The sequence below is a fragment of the Lemur catta genome, chromosome 7 (assembly GCF_020740605.2).
Source record: "Lemur catta isolate mLemCat1 chromosome 7, mLemCat1.pri, whole genome shotgun sequence".
NCBI classification, from domain to species: Eukaryota; Metazoa; Chordata; class Mammalia; order Primates; family Lemuridae; genus Lemur; species Lemur catta.
Window position 1 is genome coordinate 82,945,089 of NC_059134.1, and position 19,989 is coordinate 82,965,077.

General features: G+C 33.3%; 1 protein-coding gene across 1 annotated transcript in view; it reads right to left on the reverse strand.

Moving 5' to 3' along the window:
* Positions 1 to 255: 255 nt before the first annotated feature.
* Positions 256 to 19,989, reverse strand: part of CCDC73 (coiled-coil domain containing 73) — a 93,682-nt gene continuing 73,948 nt past the window's right edge. The window contains exons 13-17 of the mRNA XM_045557009.1: positions 18,547 to 18,681; positions 9,215 to 9,398; positions 6,573 to 8,078; positions 4,487 to 4,620; positions 256 to 474 (exon numbers count right to left, since the gene is read on the reverse strand). Of these exons, the coding sequence (XP_045412965.1) occupies positions 256 to 474; positions 4,487 to 4,620; positions 6,573 to 8,078; positions 9,215 to 9,398; positions 18,547 to 18,681 (2,178 nt within the window). The remainder of the gene's footprint in view (positions 475 to 4,486; positions 4,621 to 6,572; positions 8,079 to 9,214; positions 9,399 to 18,546; positions 18,682 to 19,989) is intronic.

Below are 19,989 nucleotides of genomic sequence, written 5' to 3' on the forward strand. Positions count from 1 at the left end.
AAAGATATTGAAGGAGCAACAAGCTCTATAAAGAAAAGACATGCAGGGAAGACAAAAGTTTAGAGTATTGGATGCTCACAGCAAACTGCAATAAAAGGATAGCTCTCAAATGACAAATGTGCAGAGCAAATAATGTTTTTAGAACTCATGATATAAATAATTTCATCACATCAGAAAAGATTGGAAAAGTGAAGACAATTGTAAAGCTTTAAATGTAGTCATTTCATTCTAGTAAAAACTATACCAGTATTTCAGTTAATCTGTTGTTTTTTCCAACATCTCTTCAGCTTTTCTTTTTTTAGGTTGGTTGTCATTTTCTGAGCTTAGTGACTTTTCAGTTTCATTTATTTGATTTGTTATGAGCCTCTGCCAGTCATCTTCACCAGAAGAGGCCACCAAACCAGTAGTATCTTTAATCTTGATTGCTTGAAAATGGCTTTGTAGCAGAGTTGATTTGAGAGGCTTTGTTTTCACCTAGGAAAAACCAAACTAGTATTACCATTAAAATTATTATACAAAAGACTTCAAAGAAAATCTGTGAATCCTCTGCAATTATCATGTTTATGTGATAAAGCCACCATATTCTTGGCTGGTTTGCAACAACCTTAGTAATTTTGGCACCAGAAAACTATACAATGTGAATTAGTAGGCTTGTGTAATAGTTCTTCAAAATCTCTAATATATAACTGAAGTAAACTGTATAAAAACTACCTTTTATTTCGTATTTCCTCTCATGCTTCAGAGCACCATTGTTGAAGAAAATGAGGTATTTGGAAGCTGGCCTGTTTTCAAGGCACTGCATTGGGTCATACTTTTTAACACTCTTAAAAAATAACTCATTTTAAGATTTTTTTTCTGATAATACTGGAAATTTAGAAAATAGAGAAAAGTATAAAACTAAAAATCATTAGTAACCCATTACCCAAAGGGACCTGTCAACATTTGGTATTGTTTGCTGCTAGTCTTTTTTTCCCATTTTTAGCATATTTGATCATTTTATAGAATTTTATATCTTGCCTTTTCCTCTATGAGCAGTTTCCTAGCTCATTAAAATTTTTCATAAACCATTGTCAATGGCTGCTAAATACTCCCTTTTATGGATGTGTGATGATTTAACTATGTTCTAATACTGAATGTTGTTTCCAGTTTATCCCTCTCAAACATAAGTTTGAGTTACTTTCGTGAAAAAAAAATCTTTGTCTTCAGATAGATTCCCAGATAAAATCTTCTATTCAAAGAGAATATATTAAGTTTTAAAAGTAAGTTACTGTATTTTTATTTTTTAGTTGTGAGGGAAATACACATGTATTTTAGAAATGTGGAACAGGATAATAATTAAAATCATCCAAGATCCCAGCCAGCCACCATTAAACATTTTGGTGTAAATCTTCTGATCTCTTTTCTGTATATAAATACTGGGATCCTATTTTAATCAGTTTATGCGCTATGTTAAAAACATTTTTAACATTTCTGCCTGTTAAAAATTTATTAAGAGGATGTATATTGTTAGACATTTAAATTGTAAGGAGAAGAAAATCACCATTATAAATTAGGCTGCAAAGAATGACTTGTTCATAAATCTCTGAAGATCTCTGAGGTATTGCTTAACATTAAAATCTTTTCCAATTTGACTAGAAGTGTCATAACATTGTCATTTTCAATGGGAGATTATGTAGTAATAAGTTAATTTTTTAAATGAGCTTAAATGTTAAGAATGATTAAATTCACAGTTCCAAGTGATCCATACAATACCGAGAGTAGATGGCAAGAAATAGAGCAAATCTTAAATCTAGGTTGCTAATAATTTTGAAGAAAAATGATTGGTCATCTGTATGACTTAATGGTCCTATGTTGCCATCAAAATGCTTTGTGCATTTTGGTACATTTGGCATCCAAGTACAAATTAGCAGTTTCCCAAAATCCCAATTCTTTGACTTTTAAGATGTTGGAAAGAAAGAAAGGACACATTTACACATATCTGATTTGGTTTCTTTCTCCGTAACTACCCACTTGGGAGGAGGGGTGGGAGCAGGGATGGGCTATAGAGAAACGAGAGACACAGTATAGACTAATGTTTGCACTTAACAAAACTGGTCCTATTTAGCTTACCTGAGGTTTACTGCAGCCTCCTACACTAATTTTACTTGTAGTTGTTGCCAGATGTGTTGACATAAAACTTTGCTTGTTCTCTTGCTATCTCTTTTAGAAAAATTTTTTTGTTACCCCCCTCCACTTCCTCTTCCCCAGCCTGATTTAGAAGATACGCTTTTTGTCCTAAAAATTTCCCCTCACTTGGTACTAGTCCTTTTATTTCAGCCTGGAATGGTAGTTTAAAAATTTAACTTAAATGAACCTAATTCATTGGATGTATAAAATAAGTCACTTGCTTTGCTTATTTGGGGTCCTCTCTTCCATCCTCATTCCTGGATATCATCAAGATTGTAGCAGACTACCAACCTAACTCTCTTCAAGAACAGAAAAACATACCTTATTGTTTCAAGTTGCTGTGAACCCACAGAGAGAAAGTGGACTGGCACCTAATACCTGCCCTGAGTTTAACAGAATTAATGTGCAGAGTGTACATAAAAATATGTTGAAAAATAAACCGTTCCTTTTCGGGCCATACTTTATTTGTGTTCATTTAGAACAGGTTAACAAACTTTTTCTGTAAAGAGCCAGATAGTAAATATTTTCAGCGTTGTAGGCCAAATGGCCTGCTTAATTCTGTCACTGCAGTGCAAAAGCAACTTTTACAATATGCAAAGGAATGGGCTGGCGGTCCTCTAATAAAATACTACTTTTGGATTTGTCCCACATTACATAATAAATGATAATCAAGCTTAAGCTAGAACAATGATACTTAGCATAGTGCTTGGCACATAGTAATAAGCACTTAGAAAATGTCTATTTAGCCACAGTACTGAGTTTGTTTTATATCTACCAATATTTTGAGAAGAAACATTTTTTCTATTATCAAAGTTGAGAAAAATATAATATAGCATTTGATGAAGAGCCAAGACATCTAGTCTAGGTCTACCACAGATTGTGTTGATGACCTTGGAAAGTTATTTCACATTTGTCACTGTTTCCCTATATGTAAAATAGAAAAAATTATTTACCTTACAGGATGGTACAGAACTATTTCTTTGAAGAAGTTGTAATTCTATAAACATAAATTCTTAAAAGCAACATTAATTGCAGGATGAGCATTAGGAATTAGATACAAAGAACTTCCTTGTTAGGTTAATTATAAAAATGGGCTTTCCAGGGAAACCTGAAACTTCTGTCATCATACACCCTTTTAAACTTTGAAAATACAACAGCTATCTTGCAAGTGTTACGTATTCAACCTAATTAGAAATGAGTGTCTAGCTTTGATGCTCGCAAGCTTCCTCTTTGCTTTGACTAATTGGCCAAGGTCGGAACTTTTCCCAATGCCAAAATTACTGCTCTTTAGTTACCATATTTTAAAGATACACACCAAGCTGAAACTATACTGTTGTAGCTGAGCTCAGTTATAAAAATGTGAAAAGGCTTAGCTCCTGATTTTTATTTCAGCTCTTCAAGATGGAGAGTTATACTATCTCACTTGAGGTTCTACCATTTAAAAAGGAAAATATAAAAAATACATTCTTGAAAACTATTATTTATTGAGGATGTGTTAGTACTACAGTTTTCATTTTGTATGTACTAAAGAGAAAGTTGTTTAATGTGCATCTCTAAAACTTAAAATATACCACGACCTTAAAATCTGTCACTGTGCAGTTATTGTTTTGTAAGTAATCTTTCCTAACTTTTTGAGATAACTTTTTAGTAGTTACACCTACAATTGTTTTTTTGACTTTGAACAGTACAGACTTTTTCTTGCTAAAGTTCTGCACACTAAGATACAAAACTTATAAATTGAACCAAATAACTTTCCTGCTGTAGTTGCTTTTCTTATAACAAAGGGACTCCTGAGAGCCATATAATCTCTACAAATATTTTGCTTAATATATAGAGCCCTACTTACTATTGTATCACATTGTGGATATTTGATCCTTTCACATACTGTGTTCTAACTGAAATAATTTTAAATAAATTCCTTTCATCATAATAGGTTCCAAAAATAATTAACCTAAATGTTATGAAAAACAATTGGACTTGAATTAGCTTTTTTAGACATCATCTTTTATTAATATAAATTTTAAATACTCAAATGCCACTATTTCCAAATTTAGGTGAGTAAAAAATAGAAATAATATAATCTGATGCCTCACATTCTCCTTTACAAAACAGGCTGCATTATATCTATTTGATTTATACACTGTGACTTTTTCCTGCTGTTTTCTATCAACCTTAATTGTGAAAAATGGTGCCATGTTGCCCTCTTGATATTATTTTGGAGATCAGTTAGGTCTTAAAGCATCCAGATGCATACAGTTCTACACATATCTGTAGAATTAGCTCACTAAGGTCTGCTCGGCAATATTTTTAATTGACTTACATGTTCTGTGGGAAAAGAAGAATCATAAAAAGTCTTTGCGATTGCATTCCTCTCTTCACTGGGTTCTCCCTTGGGATCTGGATGGATACTCCAGTTATTCAAAGTGTCAGCAACTCTGTTAATGCTGGTAGTATCTGATTGACAAAGAGGAAGTGGCAGCAACTGAATTTTATTCTCTAGGCACTCATTTTAGTGACTGAACTTGTTTTTCTCTGATTCTGTGCTTTTGCATTTAAACAGCAACAATTTCTATGTTCCTTTTACTTTGAATATTTTATAGTTTTCCTAGATTTTGTTCTTATATTAGGCATTTCATTTCAGAAAACATAAGATTTTATTATTGCTACTTTCTAAAACCTGATTACTACAATTCCACATTAAAAGGAGTGAAACAGTATAAATATCTTCTAAAACAAAATAACTCACATAAAATGTTATCCTTATTCCCCTGGTCATTGCATTGCCCACACATGTAAACATTTATATAGTGAACATTTTACCAATTCAGATTAATGGAAAAAGTCTGAACCAACTAAATGCCAGATTTATAAATGATATTTAAAGAAATTAGACACAGTAAGAATCCCAACAAACGGCTGTTTAGAAAGGCTCACTGGGCTTTAATAGATAGATAAAAATGATTTAAGGAAACACGTCAACTATAGAGGTTAAAAGACACTTATGTTTAAGAGTATTTCACAAGTTTAATTTCTACAGAATTTTTGATTATCTCCCCGTATATCTTATTTATATCACTGAAATTTAATTTAGAAGAAAAGACCTTTGAGAAAATGGTAAATGATAGACCAGCGCCTAAAGCAGCACTTGATGACTACCTCTAATGGAATCTGAAGTAATACATTTTATTATATTAAAAAATTACAGTTTGGGAAATGACGTTATACAGTATTTTGGCTATTTTCTATTTTTCCCTACATTACTTTCCATTGGTGCTAGTAAACAAGATATACTTATTTTGTTTTTAATCCCCAAATATTCTTTTTAAATTTTTCTCAATTTTCTTTGTAAAAGAAGCCTGTTAAAAGGACCCTACAAAGCTTTCCTTGTAATCTGCATTTCTTTAATGGGTCTAAATGCACATTGTTAAACCCAGCAAAGTTCCCTTAAAAATGTAAGAATGTCTTTAATAACCTCGTAGTTATTCAAGACACAATGTTTTTATTTTAAAACATTTTAATGAAAAATTTCAAACACAGAGTATGAACCTCAATGTACCCATCACCCAACTTTGACACCCATCAATATTAAGTCGTATATTTCATCCGTTCACCTATTTTATTTTTTGGAGGGGTATTGTAAAGCAAAATTTGGAAATTAAGTCATCTCATATGGAAGTTGTAAAGAATAGAACTGCCCCTCTATTCTCTAAAGTATTTAACATTTGAAAGTATTTAAATAAAAACATTATGGGATTTAAAGTGTTTCAAACAGTGACAAGTATCAGCGATAGGAAATATATTAATGTTATGCTTCAGTATTGCTTATAAAACAGAAGAAAGCTGGATTTATGGTGCTAGTGAAGGGACAGATAAAAATGGAAAAATTAAGGAAAGGGGGAGAAAATTACGCAAAGAAAGTGACAACATAAGAGAAACTAAAATGTGGTTCAGAGAGAAGGAAATTTTTAAAGATCTGAGAGTGTGGAAAGAAAAGGAATAAACACGCACACACACTTTGCAACTACTTCACTCCATTTGCTCTAGTTTTTTTTAAAAAAAGGGAATCAGATTGGGTGGGTAGTTGTTCCTGATTTAAAATTAATGCTTGGAACTGTTGTTTTTGCTATTCCTTGATGATGACAAAAAAACTTTTAAAAATTTCCAAAATGCGATTGTACGCATTGATAATACTGGCCCACATTTAGGTAAAAAGAAATTCACTTCCTTTTAAATATTAATAATACCTTTCCTACTTCTATATGTGCAAATATGTGTGCAACACTTTAGATTTAGGCAAAAAAAACAATTAGTATAAACATTTTCATTTTAAACAATTTGGAGACTTTTTATCAAGAATAAGTGGAAAAACACATTTTAAGAATTAAAACATACCCTTATTTTCTTACCTGGTCCACTATCTTTTCTGATGTCATCCACACCAACATTTTTACAAAGAGCCATTGAAATTATCTTTTTGTTTTCTGATGGACCTATTGGTCTCTCCTTCAGCAACAAAGAAATGCTAGACGTTGAAGTATCCACTGTTTGACTTTCAATTTGATTTACTTTTGACCAAGGACTGGGTTCTGAAAAATTGATGTATACTGGAGTTTTCTCAGTTTTTTTATCTGAAATTGAGGGATCAAAGGCTGACCTTCCACTTCTGTTTACTAAATCTCCAGATGGCTTTATATGAAATGAATGTGATTCCTCCAGCTGTCCTTCACTGTACATATTTCCTGAAACGATGTCATTTAATGACTCTGTTTTCTCTGTATTATTTAACAATGTATGCTGTCTTTCATTAACATTCACAAAAAGGAAGAGGTCGTTTTTTGTGGCTTCAGTTATCTGATTCTCATCAATCTGTCTCTCTTTATTACAAAACTGTATTTCTGTGGAAGTTTTCAGGTCAACAGCAGTTTTCACATCTTTGGTTTGTGAAGCATGACTATTCTCATCATTAACTTGAAGATGGGAAATGGTCACCTCATTGTTTTCTAAATATCCTATACAGTTCTTAAGCTGATTATTTTGAATATCATTCATATTTTTCCATATAGTTCTTTCCCCAGGGCTTGAATTGGGTTTCACCAACATAGGCATACTGTTAACATTTTTATCTGCATTACGTACTTTCAAATTATCACTGAATGCAGATGAAATGGGGTGATCAATTACTGTATCACAGGGAACAGTTAGTTCAGGTTTCTCTGAAGTATCATTACAGACTTGCTGAAAATCTGAAGCTTGTTTAAAAGGTAATGTGCTACACTCACTTTTTTTATTTAACAGTTGTATTTGTTTTATTTTACATTGTTTATCATCTAACATAACATTACTTGAATCCTGTAAACTATGTTTCTGACACAGAACAGGATCCTTTTTTACATCTAGAGATGAATCCAAATCTGCTTTGGTTTGGTCTCTAATTTCCTTCTCTGTAGCATTTTCTTGAGTCCCCAGGAGTGAACTTAATTGTTTGAATGGTTCGCTTTCAGAAGCATCTTTATTATGATTTGCATTGTGAGCTGTCTCATTTAAAACACTGTTAAATGATGTTGTGTTGTTTTCATCCTCCCGGTGTGTATCTGCATGGTGAAGATCTAATTCTAATCCTTCAGTTCTTTCTAGGTTTATCTTTTCTGTTTCTACTGCTGTGCCTACCACTAAAAAAGGATTATTTGGTGTTTTAAATTCTGTACGTCCATTGTCTTTTTCTAAGCCCATCATGTCTTTTATTTCTGTAGTAACTGATTTTCTAACGTCAGTAACATTCAAGGTTTGTCCTTGACAAATTACTTCTCTTTCTAAGCAGAGGGTTTTGCTTAGGGAGATTTCACTTTGATTTTCCTTCTGAGATACAGTAGTATCAATTTCATTCTTGAAGCTTTTTTCAAAAAGCTGTAAATCTGTCATGATAGGAACACAGTAAAATTTTATATTATACATTAAGCCTGATTTTATAAAACATATATGTCACCTATTTTTATAAAAACATATTTAGCCATAAGTTATTTTATTGGCCAATAATTATACAAGTTTGATGACATCAATTTTACCTAAATATTAGGTTTCCTTTATTATAACAAGCATATGTTTAGCATGCTAAATACTTGGCCCTACCCACATTAAATTTTTATTTCATAACAGCAAAAGTATTTTTGGTTTAAATAAGGGGAAGTTGAGATATTACAAAATGGTTTATTTCTCTAGTCTATTGCTTCCTTTAGGGCAGACAGCATAATTCCCTATAAACACATAGCTGATAAAAATTAATTTATGCTAACAGTTTACACTAATTTCTATATAGCTGGCTTCTTCGAGACAGGCAATCATCACTATTTTATTCACTGCCCTGTGAATATTTTTAAATTCTGGAATAATTTTGGGCAGTGTATAGAATAACTACTTAATCAAGACATTAATTTTATTCATCTATGTTTTAACAATAGATTTCAAATTTTTAGTATAGTTAAAATAATTTAGAATACAAATTTCACGTCTTTGAAGGCCTTTTTTAGTCCAATCATTTTTTCTACAACATCTCCACCAAGTGGTTGTTCAGCCTAGGTTTGAACACCTTTAATCAGCATCATTTTTAAACAACTCTTTTTCAAAGATTGAAGAATTAGTAAAATTATTTCAATGGTTACAGAAAGGTCATTTGAATGAAGAAAAGTACTCGAGGTCTGGTCAGCAAAAGGCTACTGGTGACTCAAAGAACATTCTCAGTAAAGCAGTGAAGGCATAAACCAGAATACAAAAAGCCAAAGAGTAAGTGATGATAAGGGGAGACAAATGTAGTTTTCCAAAAAATATTGACTATAAAAGAATAGCTAGAAGGATGCTTATTTTGTTGACATATACAAATGAAAAGTAAGTGTTTCTTCAACTACACTACAAGGTTCTCAAAGCAAAGACTGTAATTGATATTCCCCTAAATTCCACAGAGGGCCCAGCACAGCACTATTGCAGATCCTTTATTTTGGGGAAAAAAAAAATTCAGTATACAAATTAGAAAATATCAATATAATTTTAAAGTTACCTTCTATAATGATTTCTTCTACAGATGGGCCCTCTTTCTTTTCCTTTTTTCTGTATCCAGTATCTGAACAAAAACTCTCAGTATTTTCTTCCCTTATTTCTTGCTCAGAATATTTCTGTATGATAGTGTTTTCTAATTTTTCAGTTGACATTTCACTGTTTTCACTATTTACTTCTGGAACATTCTAGTAAAATAGAAAAGATTCCTTTAATGTAAAAACAGATTGTTAAAAAGTATAAAACCTTTGTGCAACCTTTGCTGCTAAAAGTGGAATGTTTCAGTTCAACAATACAGCAATTTCTATTTCAAAGCCAAACAATTTTTAAACTAAGTTTAATATACTACTCTTCATAACAAGATCACTTTATGTTCATTTTATATAGTCTTAAACAAAATGGAGATCTTTATATGTTTTCAAACATGCATACCACATTATTATATAATACCACATATTCTATGTAATAGAAGAGCCACCCCTTTATTAAAAACCAGCCTGGGCAACATGGCGAGACCCTAGCTCTGGGAAAAAAAAAAAAAAAAAAAGCAGCAGCAGCAGCAAAAATTAGCCATGCATTGTAGCCCACGTGTAGTGAACCATGATCAGCCATTACATTCTGGCCTGGGTGACAAAGTGAGATACCAGCTCTAAAACAACCACCACCACAAAACTAAGGTTGACATGGCAGGCAATTGTTTTAAGCAGTATTTTTCTTTTTTGAGAGACTGGGTTTCACTATGTTGCCCAGACTAGTTTATAGTGGCTATTCACAGGTGTGATCAGAGCGCCCCATAGCCTCAAACTCCTGGGCTCAAGTGATCCTCCTGCTTCAGCCTCCCAAGTAGCTGAAATTACATGTGCTCACCACCTCACCTGGCTAAGCAGTATTTGTATGTATCTTTAAAACAGTGAATCAATTCAATATGCTTTTTCTTCCTCTATATATTAGACTATTAAGTATGAAATGTCCAATTTCCTTAAGTATTAAGTTTGACAGTTGGTTATCTCTGACATTTCACTTTGACACATCTTGTTTTATTTTTATTGTGAAGGTACATCCTCAGTCCTTCAAATGCATGGTTTGGCTTGTGATTATCTTTCAAATTATTTTTTTAGAGCAATTTTTGTGAAACCATGGATAAGTCAAAAATTTGTGTTATTTTCAAATAAGTTCCATCTTGGAACCAATGCAGCACAGACAGCTCAAAATATCAATGAAGTGTTTAGGAAGGATGTGTCTAATGAATGCACAGTACACTGATGGTTTGAGAAGTTCCGTTCTGGTGATTTTATTCTTGAAAATGAGCCATATGGGTGACCTGAGACCAAGGGGGATAATGATGAGCTGAAAGCTGTAGTGGAAGTGAATCCATCTCAACCTACGTGTGAATTAGTAGCAAGGTTTGACGTTACTATTCCAACAATATTGGACCATTTGAAACAAATGGGCAAGGTAAAGAAGCTGAACAGATGGGTACTGCATGAATTAAATGAGCCTCAGAAGAGAAATCATCCCGAAGCTTGCCTTTCTTTGCTATCACGCCATAAAGACAAACCATTTCTACACGGTATTGTTACCTGTGATAAAAAATGGATTCTTTTTGACAATCTCAAGTGTTCAGCACAATGGTTGGATAAAGATGAAGTGCCAAAACACAGTCCAAAACTGAACATTCATCAACAAAATCTAACAGTGTATGTTTGGTGGTCCAGCGCTATTATCCACTACAGCTTTACGAAACTTGGTCAATCAATTACAGTGGATGCTTACTGCAACCAACTGGATGAAATGATGATGGCTGCCATGAAGCAGCCGAGATTGGTCAATAGAGACAGGCCAATTCTCCTGCAAGACTGTATGTCGCAAAAAAAAAAATGCTGCTCAAAGTATAGAAGCTGGACTTGGAAACTCTGTCATCCACTGTATTCACCAGAATTTGCACCAACTGACTACCACTTCCTCCAGGCTTTGGACCACTTCTTGAAAGGAAAAATATTCAATTCTCAAAAAGCTGTGGAAAACGCCTTTTGTCATTTCATGGCCACTCGCTCTCCAGGCTTCTTCACTGCTGGCATAAAGAAGCTACCAGTAAGATGGTAGAACTGTGTTCATAGTGTAGGCACATACTTTGATTGACTGTACTGCTTCTTGTTTGAGATATAATATACTACATTTTTTATTTGAAATCAGACATTTCATATTTAATGAGCTAATATTAAGCCATGTTACAAGTGAAGCACTGCACTAAGCTTTGGGATACAATGATGAACAAAATACAGTCCCTGCCCTCAAAAAACTTATAGTTTGGTACTAAGATAGGAAAAGAAATAACAGGCAACTTTAATAAAATGTGGTAAGTGCTCTGAGAGGGATAAATACAGGCTACTAAGACACACAGAGGAACAGTCCTTTCCCTGCTTTGAGGAGTCAAGGAAGGCTTCTGAGAAAAGGTGATAACTAAACATACCTGAAGTATAATATGGAGTCATATACATGGGGATAAGGAGGCACTCCCGGGAGAACAAATGGTGTACATAGATGTTTGAGAGCAAGCAAGATTAGAATCTCTTCAAGGAACTATGAGTGATATAGTTTAGTTAGAGCTTAGATGCTGGGAGAGGAATAGAAAGAGATGGCTTGAGGCAAGCTGGGCCTAAGTCCTTAAGGGTCTAATATAGCATGCTAAGGAGTTTCAGCTCTACCAGGAAGACACTGGGAAGTCACTGAAGTGTTTTAAACAAGAAATCAATAACATTATCTGACTGGAGAGACCATTCTGGCTGCAGTATAAAGAATGGGTTAATGTTTTCCAAACTTCATTGTCTGAAATCGGCAATAAGAAATATGTTTCATAACTCAACGAGTACACCACACAATACTTACTGTGATACAGTCTAATGTTTTCTATCTCATTTTTAAAAGAATGTTGGTCACAAACCACCAAATTAATTTCTATGAATCACTGACAGATTGCACCTAGGAAGTCTGCAAAACACCGAGTTAAAGGGAGACAAGACAGGAGGCAGAGAGATATATTAGGAGAGTGCCTGAGTAGTCCAGGTGCTATCAGTAATAATAAAGAGCATCCCCTCCTCACCTAAGTAGGGTGATCTCTCCTTCCTTTGTGCCACTAACCTGCTCTAGATATGCTGCTATTTAAGCACTTTCCACACTACACTACAATTGCTTTTTAACCCATTTCTTCTACTAGATTGGAAGTTCCCTGGAACATCATGTGTCTCTTTCATAGTAGTCCCACAATCTTCCACAGTATGTGACACATAGACGATATTCAATAAACATTTATTAGTACATAGGTAAAAAGAATGAATTAAGTTAATAAACACATGTATTTTTTATCTATTTAACAAAAAGTATATGTACATTACAAAAATAAAAATATTTGCTTTAAAAGGGACTAATTACAGAGCTCTTTAAGACAGTACACTCCCCTAGATCACTTAGCATTTGATTTTTAAAATTTAGACTTATACATCTAGCTATGTCAGAGTCCTGACTTGCCTTCCCAATTTTCTTGTAAATTATTAAAAAACTAGATGAAATGTATGAAACAACAGCTTTCAGACAATGGATTACATATGGTGAAAAAATGTGTTCTCTGAGAGAAAGGAAAAAATGAGATGAATAAACCTTATGATTATTCAGGCTTTCTGCCTGGACACTCTCTACCACAGCACGAGGAGGAGGTACTCTTGCAAAGTAAGATGGTCTGAGTTGGCAAGACAGGGATCAGAGTTTGGAGAGGCTGAGGTGGATATTAATTTGTAAGGCAGAATACTGAAGATGAGGGAACTATACAGAAAAAGAGTTCCAAGAATTTGCATGTTCAGTCTGTTGCTAAATATTAAACTAGACATGTGAGGAGTGGAGACCCCAGAAGGATCATGCCCTACTAGTAGGTTTAAACTAGCCCTAGAGTAAGGGCTATTCTAGATTCTCCCTTACATTTAAAAACAAGCCTCAAAATGATGAAGCTTATCAGCAAGTAACTTAACTGCCTGCGAAATTTCAACATTCTTAAAAGGAAGACAACAAAATCTAGCAATCAGCAATGTAAAATTCAAAATGTTCTAGTCCAATAAAAAATTACTAGACAGGTAGAGAAGCAGGAAAAAGTAACCTGTTATGTTACCTTTTATAAAGCAATAAAAACAAATACAGAAATGACACAGATGATGGAATTAACAAAGGAATTTTAAAACAGCTATTATAAATGTTCAAGATTTAAAGGACAATAATATGAACATAATGAAAAGAAAAATTAAAAATACCCAAAAAAGAACTAAATGGAAATTCTAGAGATGAAATACACAGTATCCAAAACAAAAACTCACTGGTTAGGCTTACTAGCAAATCAGACATTTTAGAAAGAAAGATAAATGAATTTCAGGACATAATAGTAGGAATAATCCCAGTTGAAGCAAAGAGAGAAAGGGGCTGAAAACAATATGAAGTGGAGACTTAGTAACCTATAGGATAATATCAAGCAGTCTAACATGTGTAAATGAAGTCCCACAAAAGGGAAGGAGGGGGAAGGAAAAAAAATTGAAGAAATAATGACCAAAAATTCTCCAAATCTGATGAAAACTATAAATCCACAGATCCAAGAAATGCAATAAATCGCACAGAAAGATAAATACAAAGAAACCATACCAAGGTACATCGTAATCAAACTGCTTGAAAACAGTCAAGAGGGAAAAATCTTAAAAGCAGCCAGAGATAAAAAGACATTTATAAAGAGGGATTATAAACATAAGAATTGTCCCAGATTTACTGCCAGAAGCAAAGCAAGCAAGAAAACGACAGAAATGGCACCTCAAAATTAACGAAAGGAAAAGATTATCGATCTAGAATTTTATATCCAGTAAAAATATCCTTAAAAATTAAGGAGAATTAAATACCTTTTCAGACAGACAAAAGGTGAGAGAATTCCTTACCAGCAGATATACACAAAAAGAAATGTTAAAGGAAGTTCTTCAGGATGAAGGAATATGGTAACAGGTGGAAACCTGGATCTATGCAAAGGAATGATGTGTGACAGAAACAGTAAATATGGTGATGAATATAAAAGATACTTTATCTAATTTTAATTTTCTTTATCATGTAATTGTTAAGAGTAAAACAATATATTGTGGGGTTTGTAACATATGTAGAAGTAAAATATATGATAACAATAGCACAAAGGACTGGAGGGAGAAAATGGTAATGTAGTTTTGTAAGTTTCTTACCTTATAAATTTGGTATAATATTATTTGAAAATGTACTACAATAAATTACACTCTAGAGCAGGAATTGGCAAAATATGGCCAAAGGGCCAAATCTAGCCTACTGCTTATTTTTCTAAATACAATTTTATTGGTATAAGACCATGCTCACTGGTGAATGTGCTTAAGACCATTGAACTATACACATAAAAGAGATTAAAATAGTAAACTATGTTATGTATATTTTACCACAATAGCAAAATACAAATAGTTCTCAAATAAAGAGAAAATAAAGGACTTCCTCATGTTATTATTCAACATAAAAAAATGAATACTCCCATTAAAAAAGTAACAAGATGAAAAAGATATATTAAATATAATGCAAACACTAATCATAAAAGATGAAATAGCTATATTAGTATCAGACAAAAGAGACCTCAGGACAAGAGGTATTACCAGGATAAAGACGGACATTTCATAATGATAAAAAGGTCAATTAATCAGGAAGTCATAACAACCATAAATGTGTCATAACAATCATAAATCATATACTTAATAACAGAGCTTAAAAACACAAAAAGCAAAAACCAACAGAACTGAAAACAGAAAGATAAATTCACCATTATAATTAAAGTTTTCAACACTTCAGAACAAGTACATACATACACACACAGACACACACACACACACACACACAAATCAGTAAGGATGGAGAATTTGAATAACATTATCAACCAATTTGACCTAACTGACATTTATAAAACATTCCACTAGCCAACAGCATGATACATTTTCTTCAACAGCACATGAAATATTCACCAAGAACAATATGCTTGGCAAAAAAACAAGCAATAATATATTTAAAAGGATGAGTCTTAGCTAGAATGTTCCCTGACCATAACCAAATTAAATTTGAAATCATTAACAGAAAGGTATTAGGAAAATTCTCAAATATTGGGAAATTAAACAACATACTTCTAATGGGTCATACTCATACCTATGGGTCAAAAAAGATTGCACAAGAAAAATCTTAAAATATTCTCAACTGAATGAAAATGAAAACACTACATATAATTCATGGATGCAACTAAAGCAGTGCTTAGAGGAAAGCATTTAGCTTTAAAAGCTTATATTAGAAAAGAAGAAAGGCAAATAATCAATTATCTAAGTTTCAACCTTAAGCAGCTAGAAGAAGAAAAAACAAATTAAACCCAAAGTAAACAGAATGAAGAAAGAATATTAATAATAATAAAAGTCAATGAAATAGCAAATGACTAAACATGAGAGGAAAAGCAATGGAACAAAAACCTGGTTCTTTGAAAAGACTAATAAAACTGAAAAACCTCTAACTAAACTAAGATAGACATCTCGGGGGTGGGGAGGAGAGAAAAAAAGAGAAAGATACAAATTACCAATGTCAAGAATGACACAGGGACATCAATACTGATCCTACAGAATAATATAATAAGAGAATATTATGAGCAACTCTTAGCCAATAAATTGATAACTTATGAAAAGGACAAGCTCCTTGAAAGACAAAAATTACCCAAAATGACTGTGTTGGGGGTTCCCAAGACCACCACAAGGATCAGTGATTCATTAGTAGGACTCATAGGACTCAATATATACTCTTACTCATGGCTAAGATTTATTATAGCAAAATAATACAAACCAAAATAGGCAAAGGAAAAAGCACATGAGTTGAAGTCTGGAGGAAACCAGGTAAAAGCTTCCAAAAGTCATCTCCTAATGGAGTCACATAGGACACCTTAATTCCTACAGCAATGAATTGTGACAACATATGTAAATCTTTGCCTACCAGGGAAGCCCCTTAGAAACTTAGTGCCCAAGGTTTGGGGGTGGGGGTGGCATCCATGCAGGTACCCTCTGCCTAGCATGTGCCAAAACTCTAGACTCTCAGAAAGGAAACAGATGTTCAGAATAAACCACATTACTTATACTAACAGTTTAGGCACATTGAGCCATGTTTTTATCAGTTAGAAAATGGTGAGAATGCCCCCCAAAATCCAAGTTTCCAGCCATCAGCCAAAGGCCAACCTTATAAGCAGGTCTTTATACGGACAGTATCCACAGGCACACTAAGTTAACTCTTTTCTGCACATCAACACAAGAAGAAACTGAGAATCTGAATAGCCCTGTAAATAATTTAAATACTGAACTAGTTATTAAGACTATTCCCACAACAAAAAGTCCAGATAGCTTCACTGATAAATTCTACCTAACATTTAATAAAGAAATAATACCAAGTCTACACACTGAAACAAATATATTACAAATCCATTTATGAGGCCAGTATTACTCTTGACATAAAAACCAGATCAAAGATTACAAAGTAAAAACATAAGAAAAAACAAAACTTATAGATTAATATTCCTCATCAATGCAAAATTCTTAGCAAATCATTAGCAATTCAAATCCAACCATATTAGAAAAAGCATTTGATGAAATTTAACAGCCATTCATGATAAAAACTCATTCATGATAAAGGCTCAGCAAATTATGTACAGAAGGAAATTTTCTCAACCTGATGAAGAGTATAAACACAAAACCCACAGCTAACATAATATGAAATGATGAAAGACTAAATACTCTCCATCAGAGATAAGAAACAAAGCAAGCATGCTCACTCTCACAACTGTCATTCAACATTGTATTAGAGTGTCCTAGATAGTGCAGTAAATTGAGAAAAAGAAAATGCATACAAGAGTTTTAGAAAGAAGTAAAACTGTCTCATATTTGCAGACAACTTGATCACATACATAGAAAACCCCAAAATTCCACAAAAATCACTACTACAACAATAGATTAATCTAAAAATGAGGTCAATGTACAAAAATCAATTGTACTTCTAAGTTGAGTCCAATGGCACATGCCTGTAATCCCAGTTACTCAGGAGGCTAAGGCAGGAGGATTGCTTAAGCCCAGGAGTTTGAGTCCAGTCTGGGCAATATAATGAGACCCCCATCTAAAAAAATTATACTTCTGAATATAAGTAATGAACAATTATAAAGATAAAAACTTTAAATACTATTTACAATAGGATTCAAAAACATAAAATATTCAGGGATAAATTTAACCAAAAATTTCCAAGACCTACACACTAAAAACAACAAAACATTTCTGAGAGATATTTTTAAATATCCAAGTAAATGGAAAGCTATACCATGTTCATGGACTGGAATATTTAATCTCAATCAAAATCTCACAGACTTTTAAAAATAGAAATTGAAAAACTGACTTTAAATGTGATAAGGAAATATTAAAGGTCTAGAATAGCAAAAACAATTTTGAAAAACAAAACTGAAGAACTTATGAGGCCAGGGGCGGTGGCTCACACCTGTAATCCTAGCACTCTGGGAGGCCGAGGCGGGTGGATTGTTTCAGCTCAGGAGTTCGAGACCAGCCTGATCAAGAACGAGACCCCGTCTCTACTAAAAATAGAAAGAAATTATATGGACAGCTAAAAATATATATAGAAAAATTAGCCGGGCATGGTGGTGCATGCCTGTAGTCCCAGCTACTCGGGAGGCTGAGGCAGTAGGATCGCTTAAGCCCAGGAGTTTGAGGTTGCTGTGAGCTAGGCTGACGCCACGGCACTCACTCTAGCCCGGGCAACAGAGCGAGACTCTGTCTCAAAAAAAAAAAAAAAAAAAAAAAAAACTTATGCTACATTTTAAGACTTCTTAAAAAGCTATACCAATAAAGACAGCGTGGTGTTGGCTTAAATATAAATATATAACCAATGAAACATATAAGAAAAATAGACCCACATATATTTGGTCAACTGATTTTCAAAGAAGTTACAATGGGAGAAAACATAGTCTTTTTAACAAATGTGTATGCTGGAATAACTGTAAATCCATATCCAAAAAGTGACCTTCAATCCTTATGTCATACTATATACAAAAATTAAAAATGTACTATAGACCATATGCTTATATTCATTTTTTAATTTATTTGTCACTGAGCTCTTTAAAGATGAAATATACTAATTTTTTATAAGTTGATAAAATGTAAAACAAGGAGAAAATCATCAGTGATGGTCTTAATTTAACAATTTGTGCCCCCCAACATACTTGAATTTTACCTGAAACTTCTTGTCTTCCTCAAACTTTTTCTGATTGCATAATTTATTGTAATGTTCTTGTAACTTAATATGAGTTTCTTTAAGTAATGATAATTCATTTTTAATCTTGTTAATTTCTCCATTAAGTTCTTCAACCTATTATAAAATTTAACCAAAATAAACAGGTATATAAATATGTTTTACCTGAAAATACTTTATTAACACAAGTTTTGGGAATTAGTAAAAGAATAAAACCAATCATGAAGTAACTACAAATAGTAAGAGCTACCATTTATTGAACTGGGCTGAGTACTTAATAAACATAATTGCATACTCATAAAAACCCTATGAAGTATTATTATGCCCAAATAACAAGTGAGAAATATGAGGCTCACAGAAGTTAAGTAACTTACCCAAGTGCACACAGATATAAAGTGCAGTCAAGATTGAAATCCAAAGCTAAATCTAGGGGCTGTGTTCTTAACTACTATATTAAATCCCTCTTGTTACAAATGAGAATTTATGAATTTATTTTTCATCATACAAACTCTATAAAAGTTACACCTTCACTGCCTTCTTAAAAATTTATTTTCATATTGTAAACAGGATATACAGATTTGAACTAGGTGAAGAGTACTGAACATTAAGTGGTAACACAGAAAACTGACATTTCAGCCTAATATTTACATCTATAAATTGGACTTTCACTGCCTATAAAATTTCATAATCTTTTTTTGGGGAGAGCAGTCTTTTATAGAAGGCACAAATATGAGACAAGTAAATTCTACTGAAGAGAAAACACCCTTTTGTCATGGAAGATTATAAAAGTTTCTCTTGAACAATTTTAAAACTCCTACCACAAATCCCAAAAATGCATGTAATATTCCTAATATTTTAGTAATTAATATTGCTCTATCTATCCCTATACAGAGACCAGCAGATATAAATTCACATTACTTTCCCTTCATATTAACTATCTTTTAATCTATCTCTGCAAAGTATTTTTCAAACGCTAAACTCTCCATGTGTTCTTTTTTTTTTTTTTTTGAGACAGAATCTCACTCTGTTGCCCGGGTTAGAGTGCCGTGGCATCAGCCTAGCTCACAGCAACCTCCACCTCTTGGGCTCAAGCAATCCTACTACCTCAATCTCCTGAGTAGCTGGGACTACAGGCATGAGCCACCATGCCTGGCTAATTTTTTCTATATATTTTTAGTTGTCCAGTTAATTTCCTTCTATTTTCAGTAGAGATGGGGCCTTGCTCTTGTTCAGGCTGGTCTCGAACTCCTGACCTTGAGTGATCCTCCCCCCTCAGCCTCCCAGAGTGCTAGGATCACAGGCGTGAGCCACCACGCCTGGCCCATGTGTTCTTTATCCCATCCTCTCCTATCTCCCTTAGTCCTAGCTCTAGCAATTTTCTCTTTTCTTCTGTCTATTCTCAATCTCTCACACTACATCAGCATC